Here is a 26,184-nt window from a genome sequence, read left to right on the forward strand (position 1 = left end):
GAAAGGTAAAAGGCTCTGAGGCAAAATGTAGATGAAGAAAAACAGGTTAAGTTATAAGAGCTAGTGGGACAAGCATAAAATAAGGTTGAGCATTCATAACTAATATTAAATCTCTGTGCCTTTATTTGGGAGCTGGCTGTGGCCCAAAAGAAAGTATGATTCATATTCTCCCTTGCCCCACCCAACATACATTGCATTAAATGTTGTCTTTCTAGGTTCCTGACAAGGTCATGGAAAATCTTCCCACGCTGCTGCAGGAGATGGTGCGAGAAGACACACATTTTTACATGGTTACATCCTTGCATTTGTCAAAGGCCACAGAGTTACTCAAGCCATCATGCTAGCCCCTCTGCTGTAAAGACGCACTCCCTCAGAGCTGTCCCCACTACTCATCTACCATGAGGGAAGGAGAGTTGGCCCTGAGGTCAGAAGGGCAGAAGAGCTGGCCCTGTCCCCCACCAGCTGCAACACTTGGGAAAGCAGGCCCTGCACCTCACCTGGGCAGAACAACCGAGACAGTCCTATTGGCGGAGGTATGGGTGAGCTAGCCCCATAGTTGTGGGCATCATCTGTCATGTGGTAGCATGTGGAGAGAGATGCAGCTCTCCCCTGCCTCCTCTCCATCAATGCCTGAGGCAGGTAGGAGAGCTGACCCTGAGGTCACAAGGGTGGGAGAGCTGGCCCTGCTCCTCAATAGTAGCAGCACTTTGGGAGAGCGGCCCCTGCACCACCCCTGGACAGCACAGTAGAGCTGACCCTGAAGGTGTAGATGTGGAAGATCAGACCCTGAAGATGTGAAAGCAGGAGAACTTGGCCCCGCCCTTGCTCATTTATGCAAGGTGTGAACTTAGCCAGGACAATAAAGGAGAGCTCACCCTGGTGGTGAGAACAAGGGAGAGCTGGCAGGCTGACCGACCCTGCAACTCATTGACCCACCCTAATATTTACCCCATCTGTGGTCTGCTGGAGCACAGGAAGGGACCAGACCTCCAGACCCAAATCTGCAGGACCTCCACAACATAGGGCAGCAGCAGGATGACAAAGAGGAGATGCAGTGAGGGTCCAGCATAGATAGTGGAGCCAGACCAATGACTACAATGAATGCTTACAAGTAAAGATACATGGGAAAGGGGTTTACTGTGTGACTTACTACAGCTTCCATAATGGGATTGGTTTTTTCTTTCTCTCTTTTTTCTTTTTCTTTTGTTTTTGTTTTTTTGAGCCAGGGTCTCTCCATAGCTTTGGAACCTGTCCTGGAACTTACTCTCTAGACCAGCCTGGCCTCAAACTCACAGAGATCCGATGCCTGCCTCTTCCTCCCGAGTGCTGGAATTAAAGGCATGTGCCACCACCGCCCAGATTCTCTCTCTTTTTATTTTTCCTCTTAAATTTTATTTTATTTTTTGCTGGGGAGGTTGCAAGGGCAGAGGGTGGATATGAAGGGGTGGGGAAATAAATGGGATGGAGATACATAATATGAAAGACACAAAGAACAAATTAAAAAGGAGAGAAAAAAAAGGACTCCCCTCCAGCCCCACAGTAAGGACTTGGAGGTTTCTTATAGCCTGCTGTTCCCTTTCTGATGACTCATCTAAACACTACAGAAGGATAACCCTCTCATGGGCAACAGTCCCACCCATGCCTTTCTGAGGAAGGCGAGGTCACTGGATGTGAGCAAGCTGGCCCTGTCCTAGCCTTTGCTGCTTAGAGAACCAGGTCCACTTCTCTGAGCATATGCTTCAGGACTTGAGGAACCAGTCTTTCCAACTCTCCAATGCATCCACAAGGTAGCTAGATCCTTGGCTTCAAAGAACACCTACCTTTGCTGCTTTCCAAACATACTCAGCATTTCCCCCAAGTCCTCGTCTCTTACGATTGTTTCCTTAGTTTGGAATAGGTATGCCTTTTGCTAAACCACACTGCTAATACCTCTAGGAAACCCTTCCCGAACTCCAAGCTCAGCTCCAAGGCACACTTCCCTATAAACTCTTCCTCCATAGCAGCCCCTATATACATACACCCTTGCCACCAGCAGACTATGGAATTTCCCCTTCAAGTCAACCACTGTTTGCTCCTTGGTTACAGCATCTTTTAGCCTTGGATAATATATCCTTATCCCTGTCCTTACTGGACTGAAAGTGTCTTAACAGCTGAACAGTACATCTGTGTAGTTTTAAAGGCTTTCTCATAGACACTGTCAAGCACTGCTGATTGGGGCTTCTGGAGTAAATGAATGATTCTTTTCTTCCTTCCTTCCTTCCTTCCTTCCTTCCTTCCTTCCTTCCTTCCTTCCTTTCTTTCTTTCTTTCTTTTTTTCTTTCTTTCTCTCTCCCCTCTCTCTCCTCCTTCTTTACTTCCTTTTCTTTGCTTTTTGTTTTTGTTTGTTTGTTTGTTTTTTTGTTTTGTTTTCTGAGACAGAGTTTCTCTGTGTAACAGTCCTGGCTGTCCTGGAACTAACTCTGTAGACCAGGCTGGCCTCAAACTTAGAGACCTACCTGCCTCTGCTTCCTTAGTACTAGGATTAAAGGTATGTGCCACCACTACCAGAGAGAATGCTGTACTTTTCTTAATCATATTTTTGCAACATTTATATGCCCTGCTTCCTTTATCTGGGCTCTTTTTTGTTTAATTAGCTTTAACATCTTTCTCTGAGTTTTGATTAAGCTCTTAAGTCCTTTTGGAAATAGGTATTACATATCTCAAACTGCCTTTATTGGCTGATAGTCTTGGGCTTTTCATTGTACTGTGTTTTATAATTGAAAAAGATGCTTTATAATGGATCTGTTTTAAATTATACTTTAAATGTTAAGAGGGGTGTCCTATTTAGGGTTACTAGTGCTGGGACAAAACACCAAGCCCAAAAAGCAAGTTGAAGAGGAAAGAATTTATTGGGCTTACACTTCCACATTGTAGTCTATTACTGAAGAAAGCAAGGACAGGAACTCAAACAGGGCAGGAAACTGGAGGCAGGAGCTGATGCAGAGCCCACAGAGGAATGTTGTTTACTGTCTTGCTCCTCATGGCTTGCTCAGCCTGCTTTCTTAGAGAACCCAGGATCTAAGGACCCAGACTTGTTGAAAATGGGGAGAAGAGGGAAGGAACACCACAGAATTAATCATGAGAACACCATAGCAGCAACACCTGAGTCCAAACTGGCTCATCGTAAGGTCCCAGATGGATTGAAAAAAAGCCAAAAGCATTCACTTGGACTGTCCCACAGAAGTTTTGGGAAGTCAAATTCTGCTGGGATAGGTAGAGCCTAGAAATTTCTAAGAGAAAAAAATCAGTCTAAAAGGCAAATTCAGATAAACTAAGAGTAACTGATTCTGACTCAGGCTTTGTGAGAAGAGCTGTTCTCCCTTCAAATGTTGCTTTTCCACTTGCTAAGTGACCCCAACAGGTCCCCAGTGGGAGCTCTAGAAATTGCAAGAAAGATGCTAAAAAGGGGGAAATTCAGTTTCTCTCGGGTGGTCAGGAATCTTAAAACCTACTGAGTTCCCTTTGAGTCCTGATGAATACCAATCAACTTTAACTTAAGTTTTGGTTATTCACTTCCTCTGGGGTGCTGGGTTTTGAACCCAGAGCCTTAGGAATGCCAAGCATGTATTCTCCCAAAAAGCAACATCTCCAGCCCCTCAACTTGATTTTTAACCCAAAAGAGATAGCCCCTTACTTCGCTAACCTTCTATATCTAGCTTTGCTCATACTGAGTTGAACCACTTATTTTCATGTTTCTCCTAGTGCATAGGAATTCTGGAAGATTCCTATGTTCAGGCTGCTCAGAGAGTTCACAGTTAAGTCTCGAACTCAACATGAACCGGCATGAACTGGCACGAACTGGCACGAACCGGCATGAACTGGCATGACCTTTCCTCAGAGCTCCCATCTTCACCAGTGACCTCTTCATCCAAAACTCTCGCTACCCTGTATCTTCCTTGGTGAATCTGGTCTGCAGCCCACAATTCCCCGCCTTGCCACGTGAAGGAAGCCTTGGAAACTGCTGTGCAGGTGGGAACTCGGGCTTCAGACATTCTCCTGCACACTATGTGGGAGCTGCCACATTGTTCGCCACCTGCTTTGCGTTGTGACCAGCCCAGTGGTCCCGGGACAAGGTTCATCCACACTGATGCTCTTGCTCCTAAGCCTTGCTCCGTTCCCCTAAACCCACCCTGTGCACTTGCTTCTCTTTCTGGTCTTTCGAGACAAGGAGGTCCAGGCTAGGCTGGAACTTGTCATTTTCTGCCTCAGTTTCCACACTTTGAGATTATAGGCATGGGCCACCACATCCATTTTCTTTCTCTTCTGTGTTATTCTCTATTTCCTCAAAAAGAAGTGTGGGCATGGTAGCGTTCCCAATTCCATATCAGCTCTACTGGAGCGCATGCGGCAAAAACGTAAAGAGTGGGATCACTGACTGCATTTTCAAGTACACTCATTTATTTACTTATCACATAGACTCCCTGGTCGGCAGACAGACGGGGACAGGAGACGTGACTAGGTAATAAAAACGGTGAACTTCCAAGATGGCCGGCTTCTTCATTCTCCTGACCTACAAAGGCCCTGGCAACTTAAAATGAGGGCTTGGTGGACTCTTGTCCCCACCAGCAGGGCTTCCTTGTTGGTTGACAGGTTCATGGCCAGATCCTAAGTTTGTGAACTCAGTACCTTCCCTGTCTTTCCTCAAACTAACCAAAACTAAATTGGGGGAGGAAGACCCCTCTCAAAGACCCTTAAAGCCCAGCCCTTAAGAGGAGACAGGGCCTGGGTCTTTCTCTTTGTGTGTCCTGCTGTGTCTGTGTGTGTGTGTTTCCTTACTCCTAATAAAAGTCTTTCTTTCCTGACTGATGCTGTTTGCTGTGTCTGAGAGCCACCCCAACCTTCACTCCTACCTGCTGGTCTTGAGATTTTTTTCTGCCTTTTAAATCTTTAACTGGTAGAGAAAACAAGCCATATGGAGATGTAACTGGAAAACACCAGGACTGTGTGTGGCACCTATGCCAGTGTGCATGTGCTAGGGCCCAGAGGACAGCTTAGTGGAGGCGGATTTCCTCTTCCATCCTGTGGGTTACAAGGATCCTGCTCGCGCGTCAGGCTTAGTGGCCTACCCCTTTACGTGTGCATGTACACGTGTGTGCAGCAGCACAGATGTGGAGGACAGACGACAACCTCTGAGAGTCAGTTCTCTTTCTAGGGACTGAGCTCAAGTTGTCAAGTGTGAGAGAAGGCAATTTACCCATGAGCCATCTCTCCAGCCCATCCTTAATTGTAGTTTATATCGAATACCCAAATTTCTATACCTGCTTCATTTTGGTTAAAACTTACTTGGTAGATCTTATTTTTAATAATATTGCTTAAGATATATATATTTATATATATATATTTTACAGAACATACACCTAAATTTTGAACAAAAAGCACCTAAAATATTTATATTTCAATTAATGTCTTGGATCTACTTAAATATACTGTGAGTCATAATATATTTAGGCTCCTGGCATTTCTGTTTAAAATATTTTTTTTTACTTTCTTCTACTAGTATTGAAATTACATACTTTTATTTTCCCAACATAAAATTACACACTTTTCTTACAAAATCTAAGTTATTTCCTACCCCCCTTTTTTTAAAGATTTATTTTTTATCATGTATACAGTGTTCTGCCTGCATGCATGCCTGCACACCAGAAGAGGGCACCAGATCTCATCATAGATGGCTGTGAGCCACCATGTGGTTTCTAGGAACTGAACTCAGAACCTCTGGAAGAACAGGCAATTCTCCTAGTATCTAAGCCATCTTTCCAGTACCCCCTTCCACTTTTTTTAAGAGAGAGAGAGAGAGAGAGAGAGATCTTGCTCTGTAGCTTGTTCAGCTAAGGCTTCCCCAAAACTTGATTTTTTCCATCTCCCCAGGGCTGAGACTACAGGAGTGAGGTCAGCTATCTTTACTCTGTTCTTGAGAACAAGGATCTCAGCTTGTTCTGTTTCCCTCTAAAGCTCTCCATTTTTAAAAATGTCCTCCCCTCACTGTTTGTACTAAGTACTAAAAATATCTGACAGAGTATGTTAGTGTTATACTCTGTATATCTTGTGCTTACTTCCTTTCACATTTAATTTGCTTTTTAAATGAAAAGCAAGGACTTACACGTAATACAATTCCTAGGTTTTCTTTTTGTCTGGAAATATTTTTCTTTCACCTTCATTTTTAATTATAGTTTAACTTGGCATAAAATTCTAAGTCATAAGGGTTTTACAGTAGCACACTGATACTCTTATTCCATCTCTCCTGGACTCTGTGGTGGAGAACACACACACATGTGCACATGCCACATGAGTATATGCACCTGCACGTACACACACGTACCACGTGTGTATACACACACATGTATGCACATACCCATGCACACATACCACATGTGTATGTATATACATACACATACATGTACACACACACACACACACACAGAGGAAAGCTTCTGTTACCGTGCTTTATTTTGCTAGTTTGACTTACCCTAAGTGATGCATATTTTCCCTCTACCTCAGATATTGTACTTTCTATGTGTAGAAGTCCAACATGTGCCATTTTCATCTCCTCCAGGTTTCTATACAGCTTTTTGAATGTATAAATATGACCAATAACTATATATTTATATGTCATATATAAAATGTCCTACAGAACACCTTTTCCTGCTTCATTTTGTATGCCTGATAATTTTTTATATGCTAGACATTGTGGTTTTTGCCTTATTCTATCAATACTTTAATATTCCCATGACTGTTCTTTTCTACCGTTGATTTTCACTTGTTTATTTTGTTTGTTTATTTTTTCTAAGATAAGGTTTCTCTGTGTAGCTCTGGCTAGTCCAAAACTCTTTCTGTAGACTAGGCTGGCCTCAAACTCAGAGATCCACCTGCCTCTGCCTCCAAAGTGCTGGGTCTGAAGGTGTGCGCCACCATGCCTGGCTTCCATGACTATTCTTGAGTTTTGTTCTGTGATGCAGTCAGTTATGTCTCTAAGATTTATAGACAGAGTCAGAGCCATCTTTAGGCCTGGGCTTGCTGCTCCCCCTGATATAGCTTATACACTCTAACTGATGTTTCAGCAACAAGAGACTTTTCAGTCTAGGTAGGAACAGGGGTACCCCTCCCTGTATCAAAATCTAGAAGCTCAAAGCAGCAAGTTGGAGTTTTATAGGACTCTCTTTGACATCTTGCTGATATCTAATGTTCATTGTCTTGAACATCACTTCATATATTTTGTCTATTAAAATTGTTTCAGGAAGGAAGAGAAATCTGGTCTTTGCTTATCTATCTCGGCGAGAATTAGAAGCCACACCTTCTTCGTTCAGGACAACTTGTGTATTCCAGTTTGCTCGCCCCATGACTCTACTGGCTGTGCATCTCTAACCAGAGAATCGTGATGCTCAAAGAGCTTTGGAGTTTGAATTGACTCCAAATTCAATTCAATTTGACGATGGATAGCCAACTGGCAAAGTGTGTCCAAATATTCCAAAGTCCCAGTTTCCTCTAAACTTCTGGTCCCCAGTGTTTGCATCAAAGATACTTAATCTGCGTTGTGACTTTCTTTACCCCCCGGGGTGCCTGCTCAGGAAGTGCCCTGCTCTCTTGGCTGGTCAGTCTCTCTTCTCTGTGTCCCTTCCTATGTGTTAGATGCCATACAGCAGCGCATTTACTGATGTCCTCGATCCCCTTCCCAAGTCTGCCCGTTTAACCCACGGAAGATGCTCAATAGGTTTCATAATGAATGGATGACCAATAGAATGGAGCATGTGGTTAATTTCTGATAACCTAGGTTGCTAAGCAACCTCTCAAATGGACTCTTTTATGTTTCATGCATCGCTCATCAGTAGAGGTACCAGTGACAGTGCAGGCAAGTTATCTTTCAGATAGAAATATGATTTTCACAATTTGACATTAGTAAGGACATATATTTAATATAATTTCCCTGTGAAGGTGAGGGGTCTATGAGTCATCACTAAGCCCCCAGAAAAACCCAGTGTTTCAACAGGAAGGGAATTTAGACACCAGTTCCTGTTTCTTTCCAGTCTTATAGGTGAGGAACTAGATTTTGAGAAGATCGATGGCTCAGTTAAAACAGTCCCCAAAGCTCATAAAAATAAGTCAATGCAGCACCCCACCCCAGATATTGTAGTTCTTCCCACTAGAAATTCAACAGTCACCATTTTTGATGTTTCTATCCAGATTTTTGAAAGCATGGAATATAATCAAGAACTGTATTTTTATATCCATCTGTTAGTTCTAACTCTGTCAATGCAGAGTCAGTTCTGACCCCGTGTTCTCGCTGTACCTCTCTCCAGCTGTATTTGCAGGCAATTGGAATGTGTTTCCCACCAGGATCCACCCTGGCTTCCCGGTGACCCCAGATTTTATCAATAGTAGAGTACTCAGTGGGTTTCTAGGACAAGGTCACAGGGTCGCACAGCGTGGCTTAGAATGGGAACAGCTTGACACTCACTCATGTTCTTACACTCAGAAAAGCGCTCTCTGAAATGTTAGTACCTTTGCTATGAGAAATTTAATAAGCTTCCATCTTAGCCATGTAGCACCCCCTGTGAGGGATCTCACACCAACAGAACACTCTACGAGTTATAAAATGGGTGCGATTACAAATTTAGCTCTTATGCAGAAGGTTCATCAGGACAGTACACCCCAGAAATTGGTTCCCTAAATCTGGAAAAAAGTTTTGACAAGAACAAGAAGAATTTTCATTTTTACATTCTACATAGACACTGAAAACTACGCTGATCCACTATATATAAAACCCGATATTCATGTGCACAGCTTAGGAGAAATTAAAGCAAGACAAGGGACCGAAGATAATGAGAGAAACATGAATAATGGCATTTCAGTGAATATATTCAAATTCACATGCACAAAGACACTTGCTGAGAATGGGAAAAAATTTAAAGTCCTATTTTAGTCACGGCCAAAATGTACACACCGAGCTGGAACCAAAATAAATATCACCCGTAAATATGATTGATTGAAGTCGGTAAGGTGGTTTTACTCATATTTATAGCATACTGTAGTTACCTGCCTTCTCAGTGCCATGCCACTGTTTTCCCTGCCTTTCTCGTGGCCGAGTAAGGGCACCGAGGTAGTTCTGGGCATTAATGTTGAACCGTTCCCCTCTGAAACATTTAACTGCGGGTACAAGAACCTTTCAGCATCCTCTTACTGGGATGGTAACTGGTAGCTATATGTTTATATGTTGATCCATCAGCAGAATGGATAATAAACACAGCCCTCCCTGCTGACATGGATGCACAGTGCTCTTAAAAATTTTAAGCCATTTCCATCCATTTGCATGCAAAATTCAAGAAATCATTGTTTTTTCTGCTGAGTAGTCAAGGTCCAAATTAGGAGCAGAAAGAGAGAAAGCACGAGCAAGGAACTCAGGACCGCGAGGGGTGCACCCACACACTGAGACAATGGGGATGTTCTATCGGGAACTCACCAAGGCCAGCTGGCCTGGGTCTGAAAAAGCATGGGATAAAACCGGACTCGCTGAACATAGCGGACAATGAGGACTACTGAGAACTCAAGAACAATGGCAATGGGTTTTTGATCCTACTGCACGTACTGGCTTTGTGGGAGCCTAGGCAGTTTGGATGGTCACCTTACTAGACCTGGATGGAGGTGGGTGGTCCTTGGACTTCCCACAGGGCAGGGAACCCTGATTGCTCTTCTGGCTGACGAGGGAGGGGGACTTGTTTGGGGGACGGGGAGGGAAATGGGAGGCGGTGGCGGGGAGGAGGCAGAAATCTTTAATAAATAAATAAATTTAAAAAAAATTTAAGCCATTAAAAAAGTTGAAGGGTTGTTTATTACTACAGCATAACTTGACTCATCCTAACAGGTACATCCGCTCTTTCTCTCTTTTCTGGGGGGAACGGTCTTGGGATAAGCATTGGTAGGAATAAGCATTTGGGCACACTGAGAGAGTGACACTAAGAGACAGATGAAATAGGACCACCCTGAGAACCCAAGGAAAAACGCAATTTTGGGAGACTTAGTAGATTTTAATTTTTAGTATACCTCTTCAACGGTTATTACTATGCTGTTATTTTTAAACAACCCAAGGATTCCTGTCATTATACACTGATTCATTCTTCATAGGCACTGAGAGAAGAAAGATCATTCTATCTTTGAAATCTCTTAGGCTGGTGTAAGAACTATTCCTAAGCTAACTTGGTGTGAATTTTGTCCTATGAATATTTATATTTCTTCCCTCCCAAACAGACTACAGTTCTTTTAGCTAAGGATATTTTATATCTCTTTTGTGTACTTCCGGAAGAACGGTCCTAATACACAATACTCTCAAGCTGAAGGCCAGTTCTGCTGTCTATAAGGGACTTGCATTAGAGCCACAGTTGGCGATCTCTTGGTCTGATCACAGAGGATGAATCTATTCTCACATTCTCACTTCCAGAAGCTTCTGGTCTGTAGAAGGGCTTTTGCAGTCTGCACTGTGCTAGCATCCTCCTCACTGGCAACCAACGCAGTGAAGTAACGAGACCCATTTTCAACCTGACTTCTCTGAACACATGTTTCATTCCGGGGAACACGTACTTGGTTAGGCTTATTTTCCTGTTCACTGATTCAGGCCCCTGGTGTCTTCTCCACTCTTTTAATTTGCCATTCTTAATTAGAAATGGCCCACCAAACCCAGAAGCCAACTGCGAGATATAAAAAATCAGGGGTGGATAAGAGAAAAACAATGTCCTCTGGGAGGAGTCTGCATTCAGCAGAGGTCTCAGAATTGTCACCGGCCAAACCACACTGTAGCTTCTGGGCCACATCTGGTTGTGCACCCAGGATTTCAGTTCGCTCCTCCGCTGGAGTGCTCTGCTCCTTTACCTGGAGATGCTCTGTCAAATTTTCCCTGTTTCCCTGTCCTGGCTCTCGATCCTGGGTTTAGCTTCACTCATCAGCTCATGTCTTAGACCTGCCTATGTATGATGTTATCTGGAATTCAAGGAGTCTGCCATTGGTTTTCGCTAAATACGGTATCATTTTGCTCCACAGTACTTAGCCTCTAGTCTGCCTGCACTAAAAGTGGAGAATATTATTCTCTATATTTCTGCACACTAAGGACACTGCACTCTCTTCCCACACTACCCAATTGACTTATAATGTACCTGACAGTAGAGTAGCATTAAAGATGATGATTAAAAAGGGGAGGGAAATTGGACAAAGATACATTGTATATGTGTCTGTATATGAGATCAACAAAGAATAAAAGTTGTCACATCACAAAATTAATTTAGAAAACGTAAAGCAGACTTGAATCCCTGTCCTCACGGTACTCACGGTGTAGCAATCCACAATCCAATTACGAGCATGACTTCACATGGATCCTATCAGGCTAAACCCGCCTCTTCAGCTAACAAGCAAGTTCAAAATGATTTTGCAATTCATAAACGAGGTCTTAGTCATGCTCAAAATTGAATTTTTATCAGAACGGGCTAAAAGATGGTTGAACTACACCAGGTATGGTTGGAACACCCCCCAATAATCATTTATATAAAAAAAAGAATATAAAATAGAAAATAACCACATGTCACACTCAATTTCCCATAACTACAGGGAAAATTCTGTTTGCCATTAACGACTTCTGGACTGTTTTCTGGGAATCGTTAAGTCCAGGAGTTGAGCAAGGCAGGGAGGAGTGTTAGCATCCTCCTCACTGGCCTGTATCAGGACCTGAATGGGGATGCCCCTGTCCCATGTAGCCCTTGTCCAGAGTGGCTTATTAATGTCATACACAGTTGTGGCAGACAACCATAGTCTTGCAATGTGTTTCTCAAGCTGTAAGGCTTATAATACAATAAATAGGAGTGAGTGTGTGCTGGTGCCCCGAGTTCCCTTCTCATTTGGCCTTAACCTCCAAGGCTTGCCTCTGGAGACAAATTGACACAGAGGTGAGGAGAAAGTCAGACTCGTACCTCATCATCCCATTGCATATGCTAAAGCAGTCCTAAGTGGGGTCTTGGGAGAGGAAACGGGGAATGAATGTTCATATTCCAATGATGAGGGAGCCACCTTCCGGCAGTTAAGAACTCAGCCCTATGCTATGCTATCTACTGTTTGATTGGGTCCAAAGAACAGGATTCCATTAGGATCCTAAGACCTTGTCTCAAATCCCTACACCTCTTCCTCAGGTCTCCTGGGGTTCTGTGTTGTTTGTAATCAAGCAAGACAAACTTTGTCTTTGTCTTGGTGACAGGCCCAGTTGACAACCACTTCGTGCTGTTACCAAGCATGTAATCTAGCCAGATGGGACCCCACAGCCTGCTGGGAGTGAAGGACACAGCCAAAGGAAACTAATATTTAAACCCACTAAGGACAAAGCCCATATTTTACCATCTCTCTCAGAGTTTGCAAGGCCCTTTCGAAACATCAGGCATATGAACAGTGTGCTGTATGAGTTTGGAGTTCCCAGAATCACATGGCTTAGACCAAATCTTGATGTATTTCAACAGTCTCGTCAGCCATGTGAACCAGAGGGATGTAGCCTTCTACAGGTAAGGTTCTTGTTCACTTCGAGTGCATCAGATTCCAGGGACCTAGGGCCAGGGCCACATGGGAAGGGCTCCCCTTGGGCGACCCTGCTAGGAGAGTAGTATGAGATTCTCACATGACCTCTAGGATACCATCTTGGCTCCAGCAGGGATATGAAGGCTGAGGACCATGTGTCTATCTGTGAATGCCTGCTTGTTGTGCTAAGGATGGACTCAGGGGCTCATGTATACTAGTCAAATGCTCACTACTGAGCCCCGCTCACTCTCCTCCTGAATAAGATTGCTCCTCTCCAAGTCTTCTTTCTTCTGGGTATCAGTAATGAACAGAGTTTTCTAAAACCTTATATATGTTTCTAGAAAGTCCTCATCCTACCCTCCCCTGAAATACAGCCTCATTGCCACTAGCCACCTGGAGACCATTTGGATGAATTGTGTTATCTATGTATCCCCAACTGTTGGTCACCATCACTCAGGTCACCCTTTCACTGCCCTCTAGACTACTGCCTACTCCACAGTATGTGCTATCAGCTGGCATCTCATGTATTTCACCTATATGTATTTCCACTAGAATATAAGACCCAGGTCAGGAATTCTTATCTACTCTCCTGGGGAAGGGCAGATTTGCTGTTGCTGTCTAAAAGAGTACATGGCACACAGTAGGTACTTAAATATTTGTTGGATGAGTGAGTGAACATGATAGAGACACCCAGTTCTGTGTGAGAGCTTCTAATATTAGCCATTCACTTATTTTATGGACGATGACCATCTCATTGACTTCTGGAGGCTGTATTGGCCATTCCCACAGCCTCCTGATAAACTACCCAGAATCTGTCTCACACTATCACTCTGGGAAAAGCCCTAGACACTCTTCCATGCCAATGTTTACCAAAGAGACTGTGTCCAATGCTAGTACCCCATCTCCACTCTCTGCACCCAGCACATTCTTTAATAAAACATGCAATGTAGAAGAAGTCAGCTACTCAGGTATTTTTGAGGTCTTGGTAAGACAGGAAAGAGGCTGTGATAATGGTCACATAACTAAGTTAGAGCAGTGAGCAGTAGACTCACTGGCCTTTTTTTTTTTTTTTTACTATCTCACTTGAATTTCTGAGTCACTCAGCTCTTCAGAAGCCATAAATACTGGGTTGACGGCAATATGTCCTCTTCTGGAAGGCTGTACTCATGTCTGGCCCTACACTGAAGCTCTTTTCTGTGCTGTTATGCTGTAATAGCACTGTTTTTATTCTGCCACACCAACCAACCAATCAGACACTGCAAAGGTTCCCTCTTTAATGATATATTCCATTACTAAGTTTGTCTGTGTGGCACTTCAGGGTAGGTAGACAGCACCTAGGTGACCTGTGATGGCCTTGATTTGAGGACTGTAATCTATAGCTTTTCAATGAGTGTTTCACTAGGCGGTTTCAGAAATGCTAAAATATGAAGCAACGTATTAGACTCTTCAATCCCAAGCAAAAACCCAGGAAGTGTGAGCAGCATAGAGTCCCCTACTTTCACTCCAACCTTCCAGCTGGTCTTGGACGAACTCAGCGACAGAAACCAGACTTATCACCTTGCTCCCCTTGAGACCAAGTTGTCTATGTAAGTCTTTATGAATCTGTGAGAACCCAAAACAACACACACAATGCCATAGTGATAGAGTACTCTCAGTCTCTGTCATCCTAATAATATATACATTATTTTTCTGCCAACTACACTTTAATCCCTATACACCTTGGGACATTCCTTCACTTGAATGTAAGCCCTAACCACCACTTAGCAACTGTCACTACAACCATATCTACAAACTTTCACATTGTATTGACCTTTGAATGGTCACCATTGACAGGCAACAGAAGATCTGGATATCAGTACAAATAGAACAATGCTCTTTATTTTGCTACCCTGGAAACTTAAAGATAAGATACATCAAAACTTCTCTCCATCATTGCTATTTCCAAGTCTTCAGAATCTCTCTGTAGCTACCATTACCCATGACCAGGTCCACTACGGTAGGCACATCTATATTATCACATCAAGGGCACACTTGATGGGCACTGGCAAGCCTAGGTGAAGCGCCCAGGTTGAAAGCTCCCTTCAGGATCTGGATAGGTTTGTGGAGTTGGAAGAAGTAGATTTCAAAGGACAGATCTGATCGGATTACTCTAAAATCTTGACATGGAATTCCACTTAGTAGTGACAAGATCCAGACTCAAAAAGCATGATGACAGAGCCTGGACATCAGGCTACTGGCACTTTTCTGGCCCAGTAGAGATGGAAGACAGGTGTGTACATGGGTCACCAGAATTAAAATTTTACCTTTTATTTCTGATTATACTTATTGTTTTCTTAACCGGTCTTTCTTTCCAGGCTTTAAATTTGGAATTTACATGATGAATTTACATCCTCATAAAAACCTATTATTGATCTACAGCGCCCGTCTCATCTCTATATATTTGTGACTACATGGCGTATATGTGTGCACAAGCCCTTCAACCCCACAACCGCCTGTAGGATCATGGTCTGAATCTCCTTTCACGGAACCTGAAATAACAGAGCTGGATGAATCCACACATCCCATGCTCTTCCACAACCCAACGCGTCATCTGCTCATTCCCTGTGCCACTGACTGGCAGGAGACTTCAACTTTTTTTGAGAAATAGTTACTTTCTTAGTATGCTTTTGAGTCAAGCTCACCAGACACACTCAGTCACACTGGATCTTTTATCAGTGTTTTTTTTTTTTCCTGATCCTCCAAGCATTATGTATGACCCATACATATTCCACCTCCATAGCTCACACATGGAGTATGTACCACAGATGCTAGATCCCAGACTGCTCTCTTATGTATGATGCTTTCTGGCTGCCAAATGCAGCTATCTTTGTACATTCCCACAGCTGCAGGCTAGTGTTTTTTCCTGACCCGCCATTTTCTTCAGGTATGTATATTTCCTAGTGGTGCCTCTTTTATGTTGAAGCTGAAATAACTTAACAGCTTGATTTCTAAGGACATATACTGAATGAAAACGGAGAGGAGCTCCCGTTGACTAAGGCTTGGTTATGAACGTATGACTACCACCAAATGTTGATTATTCGAAGGGTTCTATTATGTGTTATGTTCTCTGAGAAGAGGATTATCTTTAATTCAGTTCTGTAGCTTGTTCAGTAGCCTTCACAGGGTCTGAGGCTTACTAAATCTTTATTGCATAAATGAGGGTCCCTGTAGCAATATGGATAGGAAGAAGTTGTCATAGTATCAGTGTTTGGGAGACAGAGGAGGGAAAATTAAAATTCTAAAATCCACAGACAGGGCCACCACCCATGAGGTTCAATCCATCCTTCCGCCTTGAGGAACTGGTACTGGGGTGTTTGAGTATATAACTAAAACAGCAAGTACTAGGAAAGGAGATTTTAGTCTTCACTTCCTTGTTTGTGGGGCCAGGTTTTGAGCATTGACGTGATATAAGAGCCACCAATTGAAACGCATCATTCTGTTGTACACGTTAGTGACATAGAAAATGTTCCATTATATCTATTAATGGAATGGAAGCAGTGGCACAGGGAACAGAAACGTCATTTCTATTTTTCTTCAGAAAGTGGTAGGTGTGCTTTCCCCAGCAGGTTTGTTTGCTTCTGTAATGGTTAGTTCCAGCTCAGGCTATTAATAAAATGAGTTAGCATTTCCTCTGTATAATACCTGGCCGGAGAAGAATTTATGGTACAGAGAGCTCACGCAGGGCTCAGTCCTTCCCACACTTAATCACTCTTCTTACACCGAGTGAAAGTTTCCAAGAAATCAAAAGCAAAGAACAAGTTTATGTCCCAGACAACAACTTCCTAGGATGAGGATCTCAAGACAATGCTTTAGCTGATGAGATAAAGACAGTCAGGGAAGGAGGAACTCTGGGACCACAAGGCAGCTGACGTTTTTCTACCATGAGGGGGCTAGATACCTCCTTGTGGATCAATTCCATCATCTGTAAAATGTTCTAGGCCAGTGGGCGAGGAGGAAGAAAGAGGACAGAAAGGCTTGCAAACATACTGTAGCTATAAAATAATAAGTGTTGGAGGGAAAATGACAAAAGACCACTGTCACCTCCTGTCTGGATGTGTTCCTTGTTTTACCTCCTGAAGACTTGGGATCTTGGGCTTTGGTTCTGATGCATATTCCATTAAAAAAGTTCCACTTCTAAAGAATTTTATTTTTCAAGGGCAGCTACTCTGATAATGTCAAGGAAACCCAAGGAACAGGTATATCCTTTTTTATGGAATTGATTTATTTTAATAGACGGTTTACCTAACTATAACACTTGGTAGATCTCAGAGTATGATCCCTGAACCAACAGCATCTGTATTACCTGGACTTTGGCAGAAATGTAACTTCACACCACGTGTCTACTCCAGATGAACTGAATCACATAATTCTGAGAGTGGGGCCCAGGATCTAGGTTTCAACAAGCCCTTGAGGTAACTCTCATATATATGATATATGTATGAATGTTTGAGAACCACTGTTTTGGCTCAAAGGAGGAAAAGGAAAACATCCATCTGGATGTGCCAGAGAAGATGGTTTGGGGTCTTTTCCAATCACACTATTTAGCTATTTAGAGTTGGGCACAAAGTGACATGTTAAGTTGTGTTAAAGGTACTTCTCTGTTACACTTTACACTTAAAAAGAGCAGGCACATTTACATGCATGTACTGTGTCCATGTACTGACCTGGCACATCAGTTTCTCAGTGGTTGAAAACACTACTCTACGTAAACATGCATCTCTAACCTCTGTCATGTTCTGCTTTCCTGCCTGGATTTATTTTTTGTAATATTTATTGCTTTCTTATATGCAGTGTTAATTCTTTATTTGTGTTTTTGTCTGTTTTTTCCAATGAGAATGTATATATATTCTGAGGGCGATGTGTTTTATTCTTTCTTGTCCCGTATTTGCCGTGCTACCCTGAACATGCCCAGTCTCTGTCACTCATGTTCTTAGCACCGAGAACCATGCCTAGCAGCTAGTACACACTCAGTAAGCATTTGATAAATGAGTGACTGCTTGCTTTGGAAGTTGGAAGAACACTGGGATCAGTCTGAAACACTGCAGCACTTGTGCACCCCCTTATCCAGCAGTGTCATAACAGCATGGAGCTTTGCCTTTCAGTTCCTGTTCTGGGCTCTGAGATAAGTGCCAGCCTCAGGAGCTTAGTTCATCATTTCCAAATGTACCCTTTGGGTTTTAGCTAGTTATGGGGCAGTGTCTTGAGGGACTGACATGTTCATATAGCTGGCTGGAGCTAGACGGTGGTCTACAGCTGTGCAAAGGAATTGTGAGACACAGTAGGGAAAAGATAATACAGAAAGAAAACTCAGGGGTTCTGAACTCTGGCTTTTATTTTGCCCCTAAGTTGTCAAATGTCCTTGGGCAAGCAGCACTGTTTGGTCTTGTTTTCATCTTACTGATCTCACATCTTCTTCAAGTTGTTATAAATCCAATCGTGTGTTGTCCGATTAAAGCCTGGATCCTGAACTGGTAAGTCCCATGAGGACAGGATCTATTTGCTCGCCTACTTTTTAATGCCCAGCAAGGAGTTAAGGCATTTCTTAACTACATGGTATGTAGAGAACAAACTGATAATGTCTACTTCATCGGCCTGTGAGCTACAAGTAACCAAGCCGCAGGCATGTAGATGTGTGTTGTAGAGACCCTGGCCTATAGCACTATCCAATCACAGGGAAGAACAGACTCCTGGTCTGCACTGGCCACTTATGGAGACAGTGGAGGTGGCTATGCCATGCTCATCTCAGGCCAGACACCTGGCTATCAACCATGTGGCTTGGACAAGTGTGGATGTTGCAATGACAAACCACAGAATCACGAATCTGTTAGTTCTAGTTAAAGTATTTAAAGTTAAAGCATTCCTTCAAAGCTCCAGCCTCGCCATTAGGGAAATAAACACAACATTGCTGGCCTCTCTGACTATGAAAATCACAGGAGTAAGTTCAACAGCTTCTTGGTGTCTGCCAGGGGAAAAGCACTCAAGGAATGGCAGCCTCCTTGTCTGACACTGCCTCTGCAGCCCCTGTACACCCTTGCTAGCCAAAGAGGCTCCCAAGGACACCCAGCTCACCATGGGCTAGACACTAAGGTTGTTGCTAGTTTAGGGAAACACCCTCACCACTTTTCGCTGAAGAGAGCATTTCTCAAAATATCTACTTCTCAGAGTATATGTTTCCCCAATGTGCTATGGCTTACTATCAAAATTTAAAAATAAAAACTAAGAGTTGATCACCCCATGAAGGTACTGAGACCTACCACCGCATCGAGCTGGTCTAAAGTTGGCCCGCCTGTTTGGGGCAACCTTGGCCTCTCTTTCCTTGCACTCTGCTCTCTCCCCAGTCCCTCCCTCCCTGGTAGAGTGAATTCTACTCCTGACTGGGCCCCGCCCTTTCTGCCTTTCCCCCACTGTTCCCATCTACAGATGGTCATTCATCTTTGTTCTGGAAAACAAGTTCTGTTGCTAGGAAACCAGAGAATTTAAATAGCCGTGGTTGATATGGTCCTTATTAATGACTGCAATTGTAGCGATGCCACCATCACGCCATAGAGACAGACACGCTCTAGGCATCTGCCCTCAGTTTGACAGGTCTTTCCAGAAAGTGGGAAGGCAGAGAATCTAAGGGCCTCGGAGCTCCACAGAAATTCTTTATAAACCACTATATATCAACAGCTTTAGAATCATTTTATTAGAACACATCCAAGAAAGAGACATATGGAAAAAAAAGACAGCAGCAGTTCCCATCATGCAAATGCCCATGTTAAGGTTCTCCATTGGATTTGAGTTCAAGTACAAAGTACAGTCCTTTCCTGAGCCAGGTGCAATTCCAGAGAATGACACTTTGCATTGCGAGCACGTACCCTTCGCAAAGTTCAGAACACTGAACAAGTCACGTTCTCACAGTAAGAGTGTGAGACACATGGAAGTGTAAACTTTTAAGGACCCTCTCCCCTGCCCGCCCCCATCACCCAGCCTGGGAAGTGAGCCCGACTTTGGGACCTCTTAGAAATAAGGTGTAGTCTATTGAAAATAAAGCAGTGGGCCTTAAAAAAAGGTTAGAAAATGAGTGTTTTATATATATACATATTTATATATATTTATATGAAATGGAATCATCCCTGCCTCTTGCCTTGGTGGGGGGGCGTCCATGAAATCTTGTGAGGAGTTAGGGTTCTTTCTAGAATGTTATGGAAACTGGAGGATGTTAAAAAATTTATTATGAAAAATTGCAAACATATACAAAAGTGAGAATTGTATAATGAACACCATGTACCTACCATCTAGTGTCAACAATTATTGAGTGGTCAGTGGGTTTCCTCTAGATCTTTTCCTGCTTCCCACCCCACCCAACAGGATCACTTGAAGCAAATGGGACTAGAAGGGTGTTCTAACCCCAGAGACCTCAGAGGAGTGGAGAGGAAGCCGCATCAGACAGAATGTGTGGAGGGAGGTGGCTGCTGCCAGTGTTTGGGAACGGCTGGATTTGACCCTCACCACCTGTATCTCAAGCCCCCCACCTCATTCTCATGATGCGAGGGGGCGAGCTACAGTCAGAGGATGGCCTTTTCCAGATTAAAGGTGGGCACTGTTCAAGGAAATGTCAACCTGAAGAGAAACTCACAGCCAAACGAACCCCTTTAGCTACCCTGTCAACGGGAGTTACAGACTTCTTGGGCAATGAGGGTCTGATGTGGGGGGACCCCTGGTGTTCAGATTGGGAGCTGGGGGTAGTACACGGGGCCCTGGGGCCTCTTGAAGTCCCTGGTGTCCCACCATTTTTGGACTTTGGATCGAAGCTCAGCAACCTCAAAATTGCACCCAGGAGAGAAGCAGGGAGGCCCGGGGTGAGCCCATGGCCCAGGCGGAACCTGTTGCCCTCTGAGCAAAGGCTGCACCCCATACCAGCCCTGTCAGAGCAGTCTCAAGAGAGATGGGTGACTGGAGTCCTGGAGGGAGATCCCAACGGCGCCACGGCTAACCCGGTGAGCTGCAGGGACAAGTCCCAGGCTGCGCGCTAAACGTAAGTGGAGAAAGGATCTCCAGGTCCCAGGTGCCACCGAGGAACAAGGTTGCCATCCTGTTAAGAAAAGGGCTGGGCTCTGTGATTTGCATACAACTTTGCAGAAATCTGCGTGAGATCCCAGCGCCCTTTAGAGAAACCAGCGTTAAACCATCAGTGCAGCCTACTCCTAGTAACCCAGTGCACAGAGTGCAACCTGCAGGCCATAACCGTTCTTTCAGAAGAGAGGAGAGAGGAGCCGGGTAAGATATCCCTGGGTCTGAAGGTTCAGAAGAATCTGAGCAGGTCCAGGATCCAGAGGAGGATCACTGACTGGCCACTTGCTGCCAGAATCCAAATCCCTCTCCTTTCAACTCGTGAGACCCCCCAAAGACCAGTCCTGCAGTGCCTGGGACACATCCATAAGGGGAGCGGCAGGAATGGCATCAACAGGGGTGCAGGAAATAAGAGGTCCTACGGGGTGTGACCCTGTGTTCATTCGGTACCCTTGTTACCCTCTTCTTTAACTCTCAGGGTCTCATATCTTACCAAACCTAGCTGTAACATTTAATCGAGAAAGAGAGATATAGAAAAACATACTCATTCCTGTAGATGCTTGGCAGTAATGGGTTTGAGATTTGTGATTTGTGTGTATGGCCAGATCCCACGACATGCAGCAACCTGTAGTTCTCCTACTATGGAGCTAGTTTGGGTATGCTGCAAGGCTGTCTGAGGGAGTGAATTACTAAGTGGGTTAGTGAGTATGCACAGATCAGAGACTGGTTTGTCTGGGGCTCACACCATGGAGTCAAAGCCTCCCTCGCACCCACCCCACAGAAATGAGAAATCCAGTTTGAAACTCTCCCAGTCAGAACTTGGGCTAAGGAGAGGAGACCCGAGCAGCAGGCTGAATGGTGTTTATTCTAGCTGCCCTGAGCTCAGAGGAGGTGGGAGACATTCCAGATGGTGGCGGGAGCAAAGGTTTGCAAGGATGTCAGGAGCTGTCTAAATGCACACGTGAAGTTACTCACGGTCAAGGCCCTCGTGGCCCCATTCAGTCACTGCACTATGGTTAAAGGGGCTCAAGAATTTAAGCACATTTCCCTGAGTCTAATGTCACCCTAATATGAATGAGGGAGGGGGCATGTACCAGTGGTCTCACTCGGTAGTCTCATGCCATGTTTGCTACCGTTCCTCAGCTTTCTTGGCGTATGTGTTATAAGGCCTGTAGGGTTTATCTCAATGGTAGAACTGGATAGTTTTATACACACTGAAGTTTGCATTCTGCTGCTCTGTATCTACTCACTAATGGTTTATAAAATGTTGAATCTTCCATGTGCCACAGTGCTGAGTGTTTACATGCAATGCAACACAGACCCGTGCCACAGCCTCACGGGGGTCAGTATCATTGCCCTCATTTTGCAGGCAGAGGCCTGGAGAGGTCCTGCCCAGGATCACACAACTGGCAAGCGGATGGTGGATGAGGTGAGCTCTGAACTGAGCTTTATTTGACTTTAAAGCTGTCCATATAACCACTGCCCCTACCTCTTAAATGACTACATTTGTATGACGCTGCACCTAAAGTGTCCTTTACATACAAGTCTCTCTTATATTCTGGGACCTAAATGGAAGTGGCTTGAGTTCATTTTATTGTACATATTTATTAAGTTTTCTAGAAAATTCCTTTACCCTTTTCAACCTCAGGTTGTGATTGGGCTCTGGATGTCTGCAAATATATTTGAAGATGGTTTGATGTAATAAATAAAGCCCATGTAGACAGACTAAGTACATGGCTTTCTTGGGATCCCGAGAAATGCACACACCTGCCCCGGAGGACATGGCCGGGTATTCCGAACAGGCATGCCAACAGAGCGACAACACAAACGCGTGGCTTTTACTTCTCTGTCGTCGTAAGAAAACATCTCACCATGTAGCCCAGGCTGACTCCAAACTCACAATCTTGCCTCAGTGTCCCAAGTGATGGGATCCCAAGTGTGGACTATAAAATGCCCACCTGCATAGCTTTTGATGTTTAAAATGATATCTATTCATAGTCTTGTGTTTAGAAAATGGTAGGACTGGTAGGAAAAGAACATCTGAAGTGGAGGAATAAACTGCTATTGACCTTTCCTATTGGAAAAATAACTCTCGGCTTAGAATTCATAATCAGCTCCCATCCAGCTACCCCACGCCTGTGGCTTTCCGTGTACTTTCTTGTGCTTGCACAGGCACAAGGCCAGGGGCTAGAAATACTCCCCTGGTAACTGCAATCCTCAGTATTAAGGTCTCTTCTATGTTGCAGCTGCTCATTTTCAGGACACAGAGTTGGCAACACTTTAGCAGTATTTGGTGTCTTCCAATATGTGTCTAGAAAGGCTTATCTTTGGCATTTTCAATAAAGAGTAAGAATCAGGAAGACTCTTTATAGGACTGTGACTTTTATCAACTAGACTTGCTCAGCATTTTGGGGAAGGGTTATACTGAGATTTCCTTGTCTCCCTCTACCTGGTATAGTTGCCTTCATATGAATCTTGCACTTTATACACTGTAAGCCACGTTCTAATCCTTGGCTCTCAGAATAAAGTTCCCCGAGGCCTAGTGAGATGCTCTGCAGTCCCTGTACACATGGGAGATAAGGCTAGACATCCAGTGAGATAGAACAGCCACAGACAAAGAACATATTTATTTAGGTGATAGCTTTATCCGCACTCATGTCCCACAAAGAACCACCACAGCTTCTTTGCAACTGTTAGGTGAACTGCAAATTGCCAGTGGTGTTCTCTTCTGTAACTTATCTGATGTGTGCTAGCAATCATCCTGATGGATTAGGAACCCTCTGAGGTAGGAATGCGGCCCAATTGCCAGTCTTGTAGCTAAGGTAATAATGAGCCTCCTCTTGTCCCCACTCATGCCATGCTCTACTGGGCCTAGGGACACACACAGTAAACAGAACACGGGACATTCCTGACTTTTGAACTCAGGTGTGTTCTGTTCTGTTTGGCAGGAGAGGGAAATGCTAGTGTACTATTTGAGCCAAATGTTGTTGTATATTTTGCCTGCATCATCCAATGTTTTTTTTTTTTTTGTTAGTTTGTTTTCTAAACTGGGCTTTTCCTGGGGGAGGCCATGGATCTAGAGAACAAGATTCAAACTTCAGCTCTATACTTTCTGGTTGTATGACACTGAGTGAGTTATTTACTCCCCGTGTGCAAAGTCCCTGTAAAATCTATCATCTGCAAAATGAGGAGAATGATACGTACCTTGAGGACCAGGAGGCTCATCATGTTAGGGGCTTAGGCACAAAGGCAGAGGCCAGGGGTCAGTCTCTGGATTGCCTTTCTTGAAGGTAGCCTGTCTAGTGATACTAGTGACTTCTCAGGGAAAGGATGGCATCTGCCCCTTTAGACGGGGAGGGGATTTTTGCTTTGAGTAGGGACTATGTGTATACTGTCTGTGCCCTTCCATCATAACTAGGAAGTTCTGTAAATACCGTACATAACTGCCTTATAAAAATTATTTTTTCTTCCTCAAGTTTCAAACCAGAACCCAGACTGGAAATTCTCCTTGCTGTAGTCGTCAGAGTTGAAAACTGAGATATCCTGTGTGTGTGTGTGTGTGTGTGTGTGTGTGTGTGTGTGTGTAAGTGTGCACACGTGTGAAAAGCATCAGTGCCAGAAAACACTTTTAGCTCAAACTCTTCTCAAGGATTAACTTGTGTAGCTTCTTGTTTAGCTCCTTCATGTAGGCTACTACTCCGCTAAGGGCTCCTGGGACCGAAGGAGCATTTACTACATCCTAAGCTCAGAGCTCTCCACCCTACACCCTGCGGGGAGAAGATGGGCAAGGGATGGAGGTGTGAGGTACCGTTTGGGCAGCGTAAGTAGTGGGTCCGTATGTGAGGCACCTTGCCAGGACAGACCAGGTGTCCCTTCCGGAAAGAAGCCTGTCACCCCAGCACTATCTCTCTACCTTTGCTCTTTCTGTTTCTTCCTCTCATCAGGGAATGCTCTGATCGAATCTGTACCTGGACAGTCTGGGCAATATCCTTGAAACTGCTCGCTCTGTGTAACTTTATGGTTTCAAGTTTATCGGAACCTTTCCGTCTGTCTCTGACTGTAGCCGAGGAGAAAGGGATGGCGTGTGTGGAAGGTCCTTGACCTCGAGACAAGGACCTCCTTCCTCTCAGAAACTCTGATGTCCATGGAAGCGGCCTCTAAAAGGAGCCTTCTGTGCCACCTGGAGTTGCTCTGGAGATCCAACAAGCTTGAATGGGGCTTCTTGTCTTTCCAGGGGTTATCTGTGTGTGAAATCTCTACACGTACTTTTATGTTCCAGGATCTCCGTTGCCTTTCTCTCCCATCTCTACAGAGCAGAGCCCGGTGAAGAAGCCATCAGGCCCCTCTCATCATGACCCCCTGCCTCTGGATTTTCCCTTCTCTTTCCCAGCACAGTCCAAGGCTCTGGACCTTTCCAATCAAAGTTGCTAGTTCCTCTGCTCCTAACTTTGGCTCATGTGCAAATCAGCTAAATTTACTCTCTGATCACTTTTTCAAACCTTGAGACACCAATGAAAGGCCAAGAACTCTGCTTCCCACCAGGAATCCTGGGTCATATAGAGGACAACTGTATCAGCTAAGAATCTCAGCTCTTTCTAGCCTTTAAAAAAATAATGCCTATTAGGGATTTTGTTGTTGTTAATAAAAGTACTATGTCATATTGTAGAGAAGTATAAAAAGCCACCTACCAGAAATAACCATAATTTATATTTTGGTGTATTTCCTTCATATATACATATATGTATACATGTATATATAGACACATATATGTGTATATGGACATATAAGCACAAACACACACATATGTACATGTACATGGTCCCCTTTTGTGTTTAGCAGCAAGATTAGTCTTTCATACTAAGAGAAAAGAGGTCTCAAAGCAGGTGGGAAAGAAAAGCAAGCCCAGACCTCAGCTCTGGTAGCCTTTGACGTGGGCCAGCCAAGGACATCACTCACTGCTGTGTAACGTCATAGGCCTGATGACCAGGGGAAGTCAGCATCACCCCTGTCCTAAACCATTCAGCAAATGCCTCTTAAGCATGTGGAAAGTATACTTGAAAGCACACTGATTCATAAATACAGACAAATAGGAGATACACATACAAAGCAAGCCATTCTTTCTGAGTACTTCCTGTAGATGACATTTTCCCCTTGGTGTGCTGAAGATAACACTAGGTATCAGCCATGAACCCTACCTTCATGGACCCAGTGAGATAAAAACCCACTCATAAGAAACAGTAGTGGACAGAGGAAGAGGTAGCTACTGTCTCACAGAGTGCTGAGGGAGAAATGCCAGGAAGCAGTTTAATAGTGCAGGCGATGCATCCGAGGAGGAATCTTCCCAAGAGACTAGTCTATCAGGACAGGAAAGAAACTTGAAGGGATAGAGAGGTGGTATACAGGTCAGAAGACAGAAGACATGAATTAAGAAAAAAGAGTGAAGATGATGGCATATATACCAGAGAGGAGAGGTCCATATATACCAGAGAGGAGAGGTCCATATATACCAGAGAGGAG

General features: G+C 44.1%; 1 protein-coding gene across 12 annotated transcripts in view; it reads right to left on the minus strand.

Annotated features, from left to right (window-relative positions):
- The window catches only part of Kalrn (kalirin RhoGEF kinase), a 609,827-nt gene that overhangs the window by 159,130 nt on the left and 424,513 nt on the right, over positions 1 to 26,184 (minus strand). For 4 of the 12 annotated variants that reach the window (XM_026785765.1, XM_026785760.1, XM_026785762.1 and 1 more), the window contains exon 34: positions 19,278 to 20,689. The exons of the other annotated variants lie outside the window; for them this stretch is intronic. In XM_026785765.1, coding sequence (XP_026641566.1) covers positions 20,627 to 20,689 — 63 coding nt within the window. In that variant the 3' untranslated portion in view covers positions 19,278 to 20,626. Of the gene's footprint in view, positions 1 to 19,277; positions 20,690 to 26,184 lie in introns of those variants that run through there. 12 annotated transcript variants of the gene reach the window in all.

The sequence above is a fragment of the Microtus ochrogaster genome, chromosome 2 (genome assembly GCF_000317375.1).
Source record: "Microtus ochrogaster isolate Prairie Vole_2 chromosome 2, MicOch1.0, whole genome shotgun sequence".
Lineage (NCBI taxonomy): Eukaryota > Metazoa > Chordata > Mammalia > Rodentia > Cricetidae > Microtus > Microtus ochrogaster.